Genomic DNA, 16,534 nt, shown 5'->3' on the forward strand with positions numbered 1-16,534 from the left:
TCCTGCTCGTTTTAGGTCAGATTGTCCTTGAGCAAATAGCATTTGCACCAAGTTGGGAGAGGGGGAAATAAACATCTAGGTGCTTTATGGCTGTAGGTTAGTTTCTATTAGTCTCGGAGGCGCACTTTGCTTCGCTGCAAGGGCTGAGGGAATGGAGAAGAATTGCTGAAGTTTTCACAGCAATTTTACTGTAACACTGTTTTATTCACTGAGTTACAGGGCAGGTGAGCTGGAACACTGCATTTATATTCATTCAAAGGCATCTTCAGAATGCCTGACTGCACCGCGATTCCATTCTATACTGCGATATTGAATTTTGTCAGTGACTTACTGTATTAACATCTTTTTCAAAAGCCCTTTCCCCTTGGCGCTCATGTATTGGTGAATAGCCGAGGTGGAACAAAATAGACCTTTCCCAGCTTATATCAGTACACGTCCAAAATCCGAAACCCAGAATGTGCCCCATTTCGGATTTTCCCAGGCTTTGGACAAGGGTTATGCTCTGTTCAGCCATTTAAAATGGAGCACATATCAGTTCACTGGAAAAATACAAAAGATAGCGGCCAGGGTTTTTTCGGTCCGGAGAGTGGCGGGATTCATCGTGAGCGGGAATGGAAATTTGTCGGACCAGCCAAAGGCGCACTGACCACGTGTCTGCGTGGATTTCCTCCGGGTGCTCCGGTTTCCTCCCACAGTCCAAAGACGTGCCGGTTAGGTGGATTGGCCGTGACAAATTACCCGGAGGAAACCCGCGCAGACACGGGGAGAACGTGCAAACTCGGCACAAACAGTGAGCCACTGGGGAATCAAAACTGGGACCCTGGCGCTGTGAAGCCACAGTGCTAACCACTGTGCTACTCCATTTTGAAGCACCCACTCTATTACTTTCCACATCGACGCTATCACCAAGAAAGCACAACGGCGCCTATACTTCCTCAGGAAACTAAGGAAATTCAGCATGTCCACATTAACCCTTACCAACTTTTACAGATGCACTATAGAGAGCATCCTATCGGGCTGTATCACAGCCTGGTATGGCAACTGCTCGGCCCAGGACCGCAAGAAACTTCAGAGAGTCGTGAATACCGCCCAGTCCATCACACGAACCTGCCTCCCATCCATGGACTCCATCTACACCTCCCGCTGCCGGGGGAAAGCGGGCAGCATAATCAAGGATCTCTCCCACTCGGCTTACTCACTTTTCCAACTTCTTCCATCGGGCAGGAGATTCAGAAGTCTGAGAACACGCACGAACAGACTCAAAAACAGCTTCTTCCCCACTGTCACCAGACTCCTGAACAACCCTCTTATGGACTGGCCTCATTAACACTACACCCTGTATGCTTCATCCGATGCCAATGCTTACGTAGTTACAGGGGCTGGTTTAGCTCACTGGACTAAATCGCTGGCGTTTAAAGCAGACCCAGCAGGCCAGTAGCACGGTTCGATTCCCATACCAGCCTCCCCGGACAGGCGCCGGAATGTGGCGACTAGGGGCTTTTCACAGTAACTTAATTGAAGCCTACTCGTGACAATAAGCGATTTTCATTTTGCTGTATATCTTGTGTTGCCCTATTATGTATTTTCTTGAATTTTGTTTAATTCCATTTTCTTCCCACATACTGAACGCTCCGTTGAGCTGCTTGCAGAAAAATACTTTTCACTGTACCTTGGTACACGTGACAATAAACAAATCCAATCCAATCCAATGAATTGCAACCAATAGTGAACATACTGTTTTCAAACTGCTGCTCTGCTTACTTAACACAAGACAAGCTACGAGGGGACCATATTAGACTCATAAATGTTTAAACTCCAGAAAGGATGCCCCTGAGATTATTTTTCTTTATCAAGGATCCTACCTTTGTTGTAGAGCGAGCCATCAAAGTAGTAGCTGCCTGTGTAATACCCTGTCGTGAGTTCCAAGAGGTGGCGGCCCCACGTGTTTCCTGCACCTGGAAAACTGGCCAAGGCCACAAGGCGCTTCGAGCGAGTGGGCATAAAATATCTGTCCATGCAACGGTTATCTGGAAAGAACAATTGTGCATTAATTGTGTGGACTAGCTGCAAGACGCACTGCAGCCATGCACCAAGGCTCTTTTGCCAAGCCCTCAGCTTCGACCACCTTGAAGGATAAGGGCAGCAGAGGTATGGAAGACAACCATGTCACACGCCATCCTGGCGTGGACCTACATCGTCACTCCTTCACTGTCGCTGGGTCAAAAATCCTGGAATACGGTCGTGGCTGAACCTCAACCTCCAACTCCACCTGTCCATGCGATCACCATATCCCTGATTCCCTCAGTGTCTGAAAAGCTTCCAAGCTCTGAATATACCGATCACCTCGACATCCACGGTTTGCTGTGGTGGAGAATTCTGAAGGTTCACGACCACTTCAGTGAAGAAATGACTCCCAAACGTAGTCCTAAATGACCGACTCCTTATTCTGAATCTCTAACCTCTAGTTCCAGGCTTCCCAGTCAGATGAAACATCCTCCTAATACTTCCCCTGTGACGCCCTTTAAAATGTTATCTGTTTCATTGAGATCACCTCATTCTTCTGAACTCAAGGGAATGTAGGCCCAGTCTACTCAGTCTCTCTCAGGTACAACACATTGGCTAGTTTACAATCACACTCTAGTTTCTCTTTCTTTGTATCTTATGCCACCTTTCACTGATTTTTAAACCCCTCCCTATCCTCAGGCTCACTCACCCTTCTCGGTAACATTATAAATATTTTCCTTTATTCCAGTACCATCTTTAACTTCTTTCATTAGAGACCACTGAACCGCATTTCATTTCTAATTTCTTAAGGAATGCCTCAGCATTATAAGTTTTGAATTCATTCTTTATATCTGTGACTGCCCTTCTGCTACTGTATCTTTTTCCTACCTCCTTTCCACTATTGTACCTTTTAGTTTCCCAATCAGCCCTCTCACCCCTCATACCGATACAGTTTGCTTTGTTCACATTTAAGGACAATTTCCGGACTGAACTTAATCACTCTCAAACTCAGTGTACAATTCCAGCATATTTCTCTATTACTGCGCGGTTATTAATTAACTCTGTCTCATTGCACAAAATCTAAAGCAATCTGTTTCTTGATGGCTCCTTGGCATACTAATCTCGAAAACTATTTTGAATGCATTCCATGAACCATGAACAGTAGAATTGGTTTCTACTTTTGCGGGGAGGAAGGGGTTGGAGGGAGGCTCCTAATTTACTCCCGCTATTGTTTCCCCAAACTAATTTTTAATCTTATTTTTTGGAGATAAAGGCCGGAATTCTCTGGATGTTAGAATTCTCTTTTCCCGCCAGCAGCGCACCCTCGCCCATGGGTTTCCCGGCGGTGTGGGGCCGCTTCAATGGTAAATCCCATTGACAAGTGGCGGGAGTCGAGTATCCTACCGCCAGGGAATGATGCGCCTCTGAGCAACATGCGGCTGGGTGACCCAGGAATCCAGCCCAAGGTTCCACATTTCTATCGTCTTTGTGCCCCCCTTTATGATCAACAGGACAAATTCTCCTTTTTTAAATTTTGTCGATCTCTTCTAAAGTCAAACACTGTGGAATATTTAATTCCGAATTTCGTTGCAAATATTTCATGCATTCAGATACAGTGGGCAGGATTCTCCCATCCCACGGCAGAGTGTCCACGCCGTCGTAAACACCGTCGCGTTTTATGACGGTGTGAATGGGCCACTGCCAGGACTAATTCTGACCCCTACGGGGGGCCAGCACGGCGCTGGAGCGGTGCGAACTGCTCCAGCGGCCGATCCCGGCATGAACTGCGCGCCACGGGCTCCGCGCATGCGCAGTAGTGCCAGCACCAAAGCGCACATGCGCAGTGGCCTCCTTCAACATGCCGGCCCCAACGCAACATGGCGCAGGACTACAGAGGCCCGGCGCATAGGAAAGGAAGCCCCCAGCCAGAGAGGCCGGCCCACCGATTGGTGGGCCCCGATCACAGGCCAGGCTGCACTGGAGGCCCCCCCCCCCCCGGGTGGGCGCCCCCTCTCCCCCACCCTCCCACCCCACAGGTCGCCACCCGATCCTTCCACGCTTAGTTCCCGCCGGCTCAGAGCGGTTTAGAACGATGCCGGCGGGACTCAGCGTTTCCACGATGGCCGCTCAGCCTATACCAGCCCGAGAATCGGCGGGCCGGCCACGTGGAGTGGCCCCTAACCGGCGCCGCGCCAAACACGTCAGCTCTGCGGAGAATCGCGTGCCGACGTCGGGGCGGCGTGGCTCGGTCGCGGGGATTCCCTTCACTATTTCCTCCAGATGTCACCGTGGTGACGGATGCCCAATTTCCATAAGCCCGCTGTCCCTTCCTGATCCACGATGTTGATTTACCCTAATTATTATTCTTCACTACAGGCTTGATATTTGATGATTTTATTGCTTTCGAAATTACCGTTTCCTGAACTGCTCCCACCTCCACCCCATATCAATCAGCTCTTCTGTGATGTTTAAATATTTTAATCTTCACCACTAATATTCACCTGAAGTGTCTTCCATCAACAGGGGCCTAGTTTAATGGCCACCAATGGAAAAGCTTGGGGAGGTCCCTGATTAATAGGATTCAGTACCACAGCACATTTGCCCCGTTGCCCATGAGTGAACTGGAAACGAAAGAAGACACAGGCTTGGCTGATGTTGTCAGCCCATTGAAGAAAGTGAGGAAATGCATTTATATAGCACCTATCAGTATCACAGTATGCCCCAAAGTGCTTTAGGGACTAGAAGGAGCTTTTGAAGTGGAGCCACTGTTGAAATCTGGGAAATACGGCAGCCAGTTTGTGAACAGCAAGCTCACATCAACAGAATACTGGTGCTGATCAAGTCATTTGATTTAGTGACGTTGGTTGAGAGATAGATATTGACCGGGAGATTTAGGGAAGATTTGAGGGAAAACATTTTCACCCAGTGGCTGGCGGGAATCTGGAACTCACTGCCTGAAAGGTGGTTGGGGTTGAGGACCCTCACAACATTTAAGAAGCCCTTGGTGGCCAGTACTGACACGATGGGCCGATTGGCCTCTTTCTGTGCTGTAAACTCTGTGACTTTTTTAATGAGGCAAATACAACTTCAAAATGATAAATGAGGTGGTCAAAACAAAAGAAGGAACAATGTAAAATGTGTCAGGAAAACAAAGTTTTAAGGGATTTATATTTGTATTGGTAACATTAGAAATAAGGTATCATTTTAAGTGGGTTTAATTTAATTTTCCTGTGCCTGGAAGGTTAAAGCCTACAGTTAAATTCATGCTGGACAAATGTTGGGTAAGTGCCAAACTTTCTATCGTGCCTAGAGGGGGCAACGGTGTAAAAAATAAATAATAGGCATAAACATGTGGCTTTGCTTCGTAACAGGAGGCCCACTTCCTAGAGGCAAGCACTTTCCTTTGTTATTAGTTTTAACTGGATACAGAGCAATAGGTAGTGAGCAAGAAGGCATATCTCATATCTCTGGCTAGAATCAGTTGGTTTTGGAAGGCTAAAGAGGAAACACCTCTCTCAGTTGTGCTGTAAGAAAAACCATACCATGGAGTATTGCGCAGCTAATTAAGGAACCTAGAGAAATTAAGAGACGTATCCAAGAAGCATGGAGTCAAACAGAACAGAGGAATCTGGGAACAAGAAGATATTATTGTTCAGTAAAACCATAAAGTGTTGAAAAAGCATTGAATCATGAGAGGCCAGAAAGATATCTGCAGTACTGCTAAGGTTTGTGAGACATTACTACAGGTTGTTAGACATTATTTGTAAGAATCGAGTAAACCAATGCTGGATCTCAGAGTTTGTCTGGAAGCCTGGAAGACAAAGGAATCCTAAAAAGTGTTGGTGTAAAATCCCGGACTGGATTCTCTGTTAAAAGTGGAGCAGAAGCTTTGTTTGAAAGTATCATTGGAAATTGTGGACTGGATTTTGGAATGCACATCGCTAATGGAACGCATTATTCTGAACGGAGATTTTAAAGCAGGCTTTGGGAGTGGAGCTTGGAATCTCTCATATGACCATCATCTGTGGGGATTCTGAGGAGACATCCACAGACTTTCATTTAGGGTAGAGAGTGAAAAGTGCATTTGACCCCTGTCATTTTATGTGTTTTAAAGCAACTTTGTGTTAATGAGACCAATGTATCTTTCGATGTACTTTGTAAACCGTTTAATCACAAGATCTGTGTGTATTTAAGTTAAGGGGAGAGTAAAGATGTATTGTATCATAATCCAATTTGTCCGTGTTCAATAAATGTTTTCTCTTGTTGTTAAAACTAATTAGCGGTCTTGTGATTCTCTTGCTCCACGTTTTATTAAAAAAATGTAAAAGTTACGGGGCTGGATTCTCCGTTTCTGCGGCTAATTGCCGGCTCTAATGGAGAATTTTCAGGAGGTTTACGACCAAAAAATCGGCGCCAGCTGCTCACCGATTCGGGGACCCATCAGCGGCTAGCAGCAGCGCCGGGCGAACTCCCGGCTCCTGTCCCGAAAACGACCGGAGAATGGCCGGGTCCCTGGCTGTGCATGCGCACAGCTCATGACCTGCAGCGGTTGCACTGTACAACATTGGGCCGGCCGTGTGCGGACCTGACTCGCCATCCGTGACCTCACAGGCCACCCTCTGGCCAACCCCCCTCCAGTCCCCCCAGCTCCCTGGCCAGCGGCACGGATCCTGGCCGTGTGTAGCGGCGCTGGACACAGTCCGCAGCCGCCATGCCGGTTTCCCGACTGCTGAGATCGCACGTGTCATCGTCAACTCGGCCCATCGGGGTGAAGCATCATGGGAGGGCCTTCCGATGACGTGCCAACGCCGTTACAGCGCGCAACGTGATTATGCCATTTCCGAGCGGGGAGCATGGTTAATCGGCACCAGCCCCAATTTGGACGTCGGAGTCGATTCTCCGCCCGGTAACCAATTACGATATCGGAGTCGGGCATCGGAGGTATTTGATACAAGGGCTGAGGGGTCGGCTCTTACTGAGCATCTACCTTCCCGAGGTCTTTTGAGCCAGGGTTCCCGTCCAGTTATAACATCAACTGGGATTGTAACAAACGGAAATGGACACAAAACTGACAGGAAAGGATTAAAGGCAGGAGTAGCTCATGTGCTACTGTATTGAAAACCTGACTGTTCGGTACGATTGGTGAATTTTCATTCAAACAGAGTATTTATTCTTCCATTCCGAATATTCAACCTAATGGAATTTGAATCTTGCTTCGCAAACTCACAAGTGAGTTACTATCGACAATTCTCTTAGACATAATGATTTTTTTTTTTTTTAATTTAGAATATCCAATTCATTTTTTCCAATTAAGGGGCAATTTAACGTGGCCAATCCACCTAACGTGCACATCTTTGGGTTGTGGGGGTGAAACCCACGCAGACACGGGGAGAATGTGCAAACTCCTCACAGACAGTGACCCAGGGCCGGGATTCGAACCCGGGTCCTCAGCGCCGTAGGCAGCAATGCTAACCACTGTGCCACCGTGCCGCCCTCTTAGACATAATAATAATCACTTCCTGTCACAAGTAGGCTTCAATGAAGTTCCTGTGAAAAGCCCCTAGTCGCCACATTCCGGCGCCTGTTCGGGGAGGCCTGTATGGGAATGGGACCCTCAAGAGTATTGAAAGTCAGAGAGATCTCGGTGTACAGGTCACAGGCCACTGAAAGGGGCAACACAGGTGGAGAAGGTAGTCAAGAAGGCATACAGCTGGCTTGCCTTCATTGACCGGGGCATTGAGTATAAGAATTGGCAAGTCATGTTGCAGCTGTATAGAACCTTAATTAGGCCACACTTGGAGTATAGTGTTCAATTCTGGTCGCCACACTACCAGAAGGATGTAGAGGCTTTAGAGAGGGTGCAGAAGAGATTTACCAGGATGTTGCCTGGTATGGAGGACATTAGCTATTAGGAGCGGTTGAATAAACTTGGTTTATTCTCACTGGAACGATGGAGGTTGAGGAGCGACCTGATAGAGGTCTACAAAATTATGAGGGGCATAAATAGAGTGGATAGTCAGAGACTTTTCCCCAGGGTAGAGGGGTCAATTACTAGGGGGCATAGGTTTAAGGTGCGAGGGGCAAGGTTTAGAGTAGATGTACGAGGCAAGTTTTTTGCATCGAGGGTAGTGGGTGCCTGGAACTCGCTGCCAGAGGAGGTGGTGGAAGCAGGGACGATAGTGACATTTAAGGGGCATCTTGACAAATACATGAATAGGATGTGAATAGAGGGATATGGTCAGGAAGTGTAGAAGATTGTAGTTTAGTCGGGCAGCATGGTTGGCACGGGCTTGGAAAGCCGAAGGGCCTGTTCCTGTGCTGTACTTTTCTTTGTTCTTCGTTCTTTAAGCCAGCTATTTAGCCCAGTGGGCTAAACCAGCCCCTAAACATAGTAAATCTATGAGGGTCGGGCAGTGACTACAACCATTAGCTTCCCGTTGGCAGCAGTACTGGGCATCACTGATGAGAAATGAACTCATCCCACGTCACCAAAAGCACACTGGTCTGGAGATGACGGGCGGGATTCTCCGATCCCCCAGCCACGTGTATCTCGGCAGTGCACCGTTTGCTGGCGGAGGAATTCCCTCTTCCCACTGCTTATCATTGGGATTTCCCACTGAAGCCACCCCATGCCGCTGGGAAACTTGTAGGACGGGAAGAAGAATCCTGGCGACCAGAGAATTCTGCCCCTATGGCTCCCCAATTTAATGGCAGCCTCTAAAGTGACCAACATCAACATCACTCTTCTAGGCAAGAAAGAGGCTCTTGCCATGAAGAATGGTTAGGGATGTATAATGAGAAAAGGCACCAATTGTTGGGAGTTACTAGATAAGGTTATCTAGGATTACTAGATAAATCTTCATGCATGTTACAAAGAGAAAACTAAAAAAAAAAACAACACGAGGAGCTGGACTGAATGTTCCAACGTGGGTCCTGCCCATTGGCTGGAGAAAAACATGTCTTCGGTCGGCCCAGGGGTGATGGGCTCGAATGGTCAGGTACTTACCTGGTCAGCTACCGGTCTTTCCAGGGATTTAGGATCTGGCAGAAGAATTCTTCTCCCCAAGTGGCCGGTAGTTCTCCATTGCCAGCGGAGTCACTCAGAATGGTGGCTGCTGGCAGTCATATCGTGATCATGGCTTCCTTGGAGGGAGGTGAGTTGTGCAGGTCAGCAGCCCTGATGAGGGGGAAGGAGGTATTTGATACAAGGGCTGAGGGGTCGGCTCTTACTGAGCATCTACCTTCCCGATGTCTTTGAAAGAGGTAGCCCGCCCGGGAACGTTGGCAGGATGGCCTTCATGAGGCATGGAAATTCCACGCGGGTTTGAGAGAAACTCTGAGCCACCACCAAATCCTGGTGAGCTCAGGCATAATAATATGGCTCAAAAGTGAGGCCTAGTTTGCCAATAAAGAGTGGGAGGCATTTTGATATTTTGTGCATTTTTGACATTCTGTGAGGCCTTTCTTTGATTCTGTACAATTTGTCTTATCTTTATACTTGCGTTAAAATGTAACCAGTTGTGAGGCGGACCAATGTACTGAGCTGAAAACCAGCCAGTCGGAACATGAAGGACGGGGGACAATGTGATGGAGGGAGAACAGCCCTGACTGCAGGCATCAATGCTGAGGCTTATATGTATATTTTGTACTAAACAAGGACACATACACAAGCAGATACAGACATGTTAAGACTTATCACCGGGGCGATGACTAACCACCTGTCTACAGAAGCTGACCTGCACAATGGCCTCTCAAGGATGTGTGACTAGCTTTCTTCCTGCCTTATCAAAAAACAGAAAAGACATCCACCCCCGGCAGGTACCTGGAGCACCTTGCTGACAGCAGGAAATGATTACATGCAAATAGTGTTTGCAAGGTCAAGGTAAGATCGATGATTGGATGGCTTCCACCGCCATTTGAATATATCCAATGATTGAGCAGCCATAGCTCCCTCAGGTAGGGAACTCCAAAGATTCACAACACTTTAGGTGAACAAATTTCTCCTCAACCCAGTCCTAAATGTCCCAACGTTTATCCCGAGACTGTGATGTGGTCAGAGCCAAGGAAAACATTTTCTCCGCGTCTAACCTGGGTCAGGCATAAACCAAGACAGCGCTCTGTTGAAAAAGATTGTTCCACATTTCAGTGATTCCTCGATTCTGGCAGGAAGCCACGCTGACAGGAAGCTGGGATTGGAGACAGGGCAGCAATGCTGTAACCCAGACTCTCTAACCTGTGCTCCCTGTCAACAGTGACGCCCAGTGGGACCTGACATCACCGATTCTGATCTGCTTTAAATATTTCTGATTATAATAAAGACATATTTTTACTTTTACATTGGACGAACAGAAATTGTCTCCAGCAAAACATTGGGCTGGCTGAAGCCATTGTCTTTAGACCCCGTCCCAATCACCATTCTCTGATCACTGTTTTCATGACCCCCCCCCCCTCGGAAACGGTTTGAAGCGGAGTACGGCCTTTCGCAACCTTGGTGTTGTGGTTGACTCAGAGAAGAGTCTCCAGCACATATAATCCGAGACTGCCTACATTCACTTACTATACCATCACCCAACTCCAGCCTTATCTCAACCATTGTTGAGAACCTCATTCATGTGGTTAACTCCTCGAGTCTTGACTATTCTAATCCTCTCATGGCTGGCCTCCAAACTTCCCATCCAAAGCTCTATTGCCTGGATCTTAACTTGCACCAAATGCCGTTTACTCACCATCCCCTGCATTTGCTGGCTCCACGATAGCTCCCGTTTCCAGCGACACCCGAAGTTTAAAATTCTCACCCATGCTTTCAAATCTCTCCATGTCCTTACCCCTCCCAAACCAGTGCTACAAGCCGTCGAGACCTCTACGTTCCTTTAATTCTGGTAACACTGCATTGCGCTCCCCCCACTTTATTACAGCTCGCCCATTGGTGGCCTTGCTACAGCTGCGTCGTCCCTCAGCTTTGGAATACTCTCCAAACTTTTCAGCCTCTCTACCCTTCACAGATCCTTTCAATATTCTTAAAATCTCCCCCTTTCTTCAAACTTTTTCATCTCACCTTCAGCATCAAAATTCCTTTACTAATGATGCTGTTCTTAAGGCCCTGGTACTTTTTGCTATGTTAAAGGTTCAATATAAATGGTACTTGTTATTGCTGCTTTCTTCTCACTCACAGTGTGTGGGATCACTCTATGCCCCCCCCCCCCCCCCCTCAGTTGTATTGTCCAGTCAAGGTCTTTATCTTCAGTAAATTATCTGCCGGCTGTCCTTCGGTCAGTAACATTCTCGCCTCCGAGTCAGAGGGTAGTGGGCTCAAGGCTCGCTCCAGGGATGTGAGCACATAAATCTCGACTGACACTGGATTGAGGGAGAGCTGCAATGTCGGAGATGCTGTCTTTTGGGAGTGGGATTGAACTGAGGTCGCGTCTGCCCTCTCGACTCAAAGAACCGACAGGGGAGCTCTCCTTATTGCCCTGGCCAATATTTATCCTTCAACCAGCATCACCAGTTGTCGCTTTGTTGCTTGCGGGAGCTTGCTGTGCTCAAACTGACTACTGATTTCCGCACGTCGCGCTAGCAACGATGCTTCATTGGCTGCGAAGCGCTTTGCTTCATGCTGAGGTTGTGAAAGTTGCTATATAAATGCACGTTTTTCCTTTCAATATTTCTACACGTGCCTTCACCAAATGGCAATTTTAAAAAGCAGCGAACATTATAATGTGAATTATACCTTGTACTTGCGTTTGATAAACGACAAAGTATTCTTCGTTCCCACAGTTTTCGTACTCCTCACCAGCACATTTCTCCGCACACTGGTGTTCATCCTCTGCCTCATGCAGCGTGAAGTGCCGGGTGGGGAATCCACAGCGACAGGCAGCTCCTGCCAGTACAGCCAAAGTGTATTCCTGCAGAAGGAAATCACCGCACCTTTACATCAAGCTGAGACCGTCGTTACAAACTAGCTTTCACCTGAACTTTGGTGAATGGATTGAACCCGGAGCCGGCAGAAAGGCACATGACATGTATAAGGCAATATTTAAAACCCTTGTTAGAATCTCCACCTTCCGAGGGCTCCACGTGAATTAGTTTTTGTTTATTCATTCATGGGATGTGGGCGGCGCTGGCTGGGCCAGCATTTATTGCCCATCCCTAATTACCCTTCAACTGGGTGATTTGCTCAGCCATTCGAGGGCAGTTAAGAGTCAACCACAATGTTATGGGTCTGGGGGTCACACGTCAGCCAGGCCAGGCAAGGACGGCAGATTTCCTTCCCGAAAGGACATTAGGTTTTTACGACAATCAACAATGGTTTCATGGTCATCGTTAGACTTTTGATTTCAGATTTTTATTGAAATCAAATTTCACCATCTTCCGTCCGGATGGGATCTATCCCAGGTTACTGAGGGAAGCTGGGGCCTTAACAGATATCTTTGCAGCATCCTTGAGCACGGGTGAGGTCCCGAAGGACTGGAGAATTGCTAATGTTGTCCCTTTGTTTAAGAAGGGTAGCAGGGATAATCCAGAGACTTATAGACCTGTGAGCGTGACGTCAGTGGTAGGCAAACTGTTGGAGAAGATACTGAGGGATAGGATCTATTCACATTTGGAAGAAAATAGACTTATCAGTGATAGGCAGCATGGTTATGTGCAGTGAAGGTCATGTCTTACAAACGTAATATAATTCTTTGAGGAAGTGACAAAGTTAATTGATGAGGGAAGTGCTGTAGATATCATATACGTGGACTTCAGTAAGGCGTTTGATAAAGTTTCCCATGGCAGGTTGATGGAAAAAGTGAAGTTGTATGGGGTTCAGGGTGCACTAGCTAGATGGATAAAGAACTGGCTGGGCAACAGGAGACAGAGAGTAGTGGTGGAAGGGAGTGTCTCAAAGTGGAGAAAGGTGACTCGTGGTGTTCCACAGGGATCCGTGCTCGGACCACTGTTGTTTGTGATATACATAAATGATCTGGACGAAGGTATAGGTGGTCTGATGAGCAAGTTTGCAGATGATACTAAGATTGGTGGAGTTGCAGATAGCGAGGAGGACTGTCAGAGAATACAGCAAAATGTAGATAGATTGGAGAGTTGGGCAGAGAAATGGCAGATGGAGTTCAATCCAGGCAAATGCGAGGTGATGCATTTTGTAAGATCTAATTCAAGAGCGGACTATATGGTCAATGGAAGAGTCCTGGGGAAAATTGATGTATAGAGAGATCTGGGAGTTCAGGTCCATTGTACCCTGAAGGTGGCAACGCGGTCGATAGAGTGGTCAAGAAGACATACAGCATGCTTGCCTTCATCGGACAGGGTATTGAGTACAAGAGTCGGCAGGTCATGTTAATAGTTGTATAGGACTTTGGTTAGGCCACATTTGGAATACTGCGTGCAGTTCTGGTCGCCACATTGCCAGAAGGATGTGGATGCTTTAGAGAGGGTGCATAGGAGGTTCACCAGGATGTTACCTGGTATGGAGGGTGCTAGCTATGAAGAAAGGTTGAGTGGATTAAGATTGTTTTCGTTGGAAAGACAGAGGTTGAGGGGGGACCTGATTGAGGTCGACAAAAGTGTGAGAGGTATGGACAGGGTGGATAGCAACACGCTTTTTCCAAGAGTGGGGATGTCAATTACAAGCGGTCACGATTTCAAGGTGAGAGGGGAAAAGTTTAAGGGAGATGTGCGTGGAAAGTTTTTTATGCAGAGGGTGGTGGGTGCCTGGAACGCTTTACCAGCGGAGGTGGTAGAGGCGGGCACGATAGCATCATTTAAGATGCATCTAGACAGATATATGAAGGGGCGGGGAAAAGAGGGAAGTAGATCCTTGAAAAATGGGCGACAGGTTTAGATAAAGGATCTGGATCGGCACAGGCTGGGAGGGCCAAAGGGCCTGTTCCTGTGCTGTAATTTTCTTTGTTCTTTGTTCCGTGGTGGGATTTGAACCTGGCTTCCCGGGTCACTAGTCCAATGACAATACCAGTGTGCCATCACCTCCCCCTTTGGATACCTCGCCCAAGAGCAATAAGGCAGTGGCAGCACCTTCTGACCTGTCGTCTTCCAGACATGATGTTAAACCAACACTGCCCCCCGTTCCTCCCACCCTTCGCAGATACAAAAGATCGCATGGCATCAGAACGGGAGCGGTGTCCTGATCAACATTTACACCAAATGCAGGCCATCCAGTGGTGTATCACATTGATGTTCATGGGATCTTGCTGTGCATAAATTGGCTGCCACGTTTCCTACAGTGACTACACTTCATGAGCTGTAAAAGGCTTTCGTGAAGTCCCGAGGTTGTGAAAGGTGCCATATCAATGCAAGTTCCTGCTTTCCAGCAAGGCCATGTTCAGCTCATCGTTGGCCAGAGGGGTTTGCCCCTCAATTGATATGAATATTTCAACCCAATATTCGAGAAAGCAATAGACTGAAGATGGTGAAAATGAAGGGTGGCAAATTGATTTCAAATTGGTGAAGTAGACTTTGTAATATTGTTGAAGCATCGGACATGGCTTCACCACTGGGCCACTGAACATGGAAGGGTTTGTCAGGGCAAAATTCATCAACAAGGGATGGAGCTGTCTTCAGATAATTACAGAGTTGTATTAATGGTGGATTTAAGAAGGGCTTTGGGGCCTAGATCCTAGAAGAAGGTAGGATACATGATGGAAAATCGGTGGTTTATCCACAGACACAATTTTGTGTGAAGCCGAGTCGCACCCACCCATCAAGCATTAGGCTGTTGTCAAAGAATCGTACAACCCAGCAGGAAGGGCATTCGGTCCACAATGTCTGTGCTAGCTCTTTGAAAGAGCTTTCCGACTGTTCTCTCTTTCCCTATAACTCGGAAAACCTAATTTCTTCAAGTACTTGTCCAGATTCCAATTCAAGTTGCTTCTGAGTTTGCTTCCACCATTCCCGATCAATATAACTTGCTCGTGCAAAGAAAAATCTCATCTCACTTCTGGTTATTTTGCCAATCACTTTAAATCTGCACCCTCTCATTAACAATCCATCCTCGATTGGAAACAATTTCTCCTCTTGGCTCCCCAGAGACAACCCTTGGATTTTCTAACCTGTCCCTGGCATCTAAAGTGAGAGATCTTAAATTGAAGATGTTACTGGTGTTTAATTTTAATAATCTTTATTGTCTCAAGTAGGCTTACATTAACACTGCAATGAAGTTACTGTGAAAAGCCCCTAGTCGCCACACTCTGGCACCTGTTCGGGTACACAGAGGGAGAATTCAGAATGTCCAATCACCTTGCAGTACGTCTTTCGGGACTTGTGGGAGGAAACCGGAGCGCCCGGAGGAAACCCACGCAGGCACGGGGAGAACGTGCAGACTCCGCACAGACAGTTACCCAAGCCGGGAATCGAACCTGGGACCCTGGCGCTGTGAAGCAAGTGTGCTAACCACTGTGCTACCATGGACAAGCAGGAAGGCAGCGGTATCCCACAGCCACAGCTACAACCAGGAAAGGTAGGGAGAAGAATGGAATGGACAGTGAGTGGGAGAATGAGGCAATGATAGTTCAGAAATAGTCGGAGAAATCTTGGGTTGGAGTAGTCAGAATTAAATAGTAAGATGTGAGTTGGATAAAGATTATTCTGTGGGAATCGTCGTCTGAGGTACAATTGAATAGAAACATAGAATTCTCACAGTATAGGTGGCCATTCAGCCCAGCGAGTCTGTATCGACCCTCTGAAATAGCACCCTACCAAGCCACACCTCTACCCTACCCCCTGTAATCCCATAACTCCACCCAACCTGCACATCTTTGGACACCAAAGGGCAATTTTGCATGGCCAATCCACCTAACCTGAACATCTTTGGACTGTGGGAGGAAACCAGAGCATTGGTGAGGTACTAAATGAATACTTTGCATCAGTATTCACCAAAGAGAAGGAATTGGTGGATGTTGAGTCTGGAGAAGGGTGTGTAGATAGCCTGGGTCACATTGAGATCCAAAAAGATGAGATGTTGGGCATCTTGAACAATATTAAGGTGGATAAGTCCCCAGGGCCTGATGGGATCTACCCCAGAATACTGAAGGAGGCTAGAGAGGAAATTGCTGAGGCCTTGACAGAAATCTTTGGATCCTCACTGTTTTCAGGTGATGACCTGGAGGACTGGAGAATAGCCAATGTTGTTCCTTTGTTTAAGAAGGGTAGCAAGGATAATCGAGGGAACTACAGGCCGGTGAGCCTTACGTCAGTGGTAGGGAAATTACTGGAGAGAATTCTTCGAGACAAGATCTACTCCCATTGGGAAGCATGTGGTCGTATTAGCGAGAGGCAGCATGGTTTTGTGAAGGGGAGGTCGTGTCTCACTAACTTGATAGAGTTTTTCGAGGAGGTCACAAAGGTGATTGATGCAGGTAGGGCAGTGGATGTTGTCTATATGGACTTCAGTAAGGCCTTTGACAAGGGCCCTCATGGTAGACTGGTACAAAAGGTGAAGTCACACGGGATCAGAGGTGAGTGGCGAGATGGATACAGAACTGGCTAGGTCATAGAAGGCAGAGAGTAGCAACGGAAG

At 47.4% G+C, this 16,534-nt stretch overlaps 1 protein-coding gene across 1 annotated transcript in view; it reads right to left on the reverse strand.

Annotated features, from left to right (window-relative positions):
• Positions 1-16,534, reverse strand: part of wscd2 (WSC domain containing 2) — a 303,719-nt gene that overhangs the window by 62,625 nt on the left and 224,560 nt on the right. Inside the window, exons 5-6 of the mRNA XM_038812178.1 lie at positions 11,732-11,906; positions 1,863-2,027 (exon numbers count right to left, since the gene is read on the reverse strand). Of these exons, the coding sequence (XP_038668106.1) occupies positions 1,863-2,027; positions 11,732-11,906 (340 nt within the window). The remainder of the gene's footprint in view (positions 1-1,862; positions 2,028-11,731; positions 11,907-16,534) is intronic.

Source organism: Scyliorhinus canicula, chromosome 1 (genome assembly GCF_902713615.1).
Source record: "Scyliorhinus canicula chromosome 1, sScyCan1.1, whole genome shotgun sequence".
NCBI classification, from domain to species: Eukaryota; Metazoa; Chordata; class Chondrichthyes; order Carcharhiniformes; family Scyliorhinidae; genus Scyliorhinus; species Scyliorhinus canicula.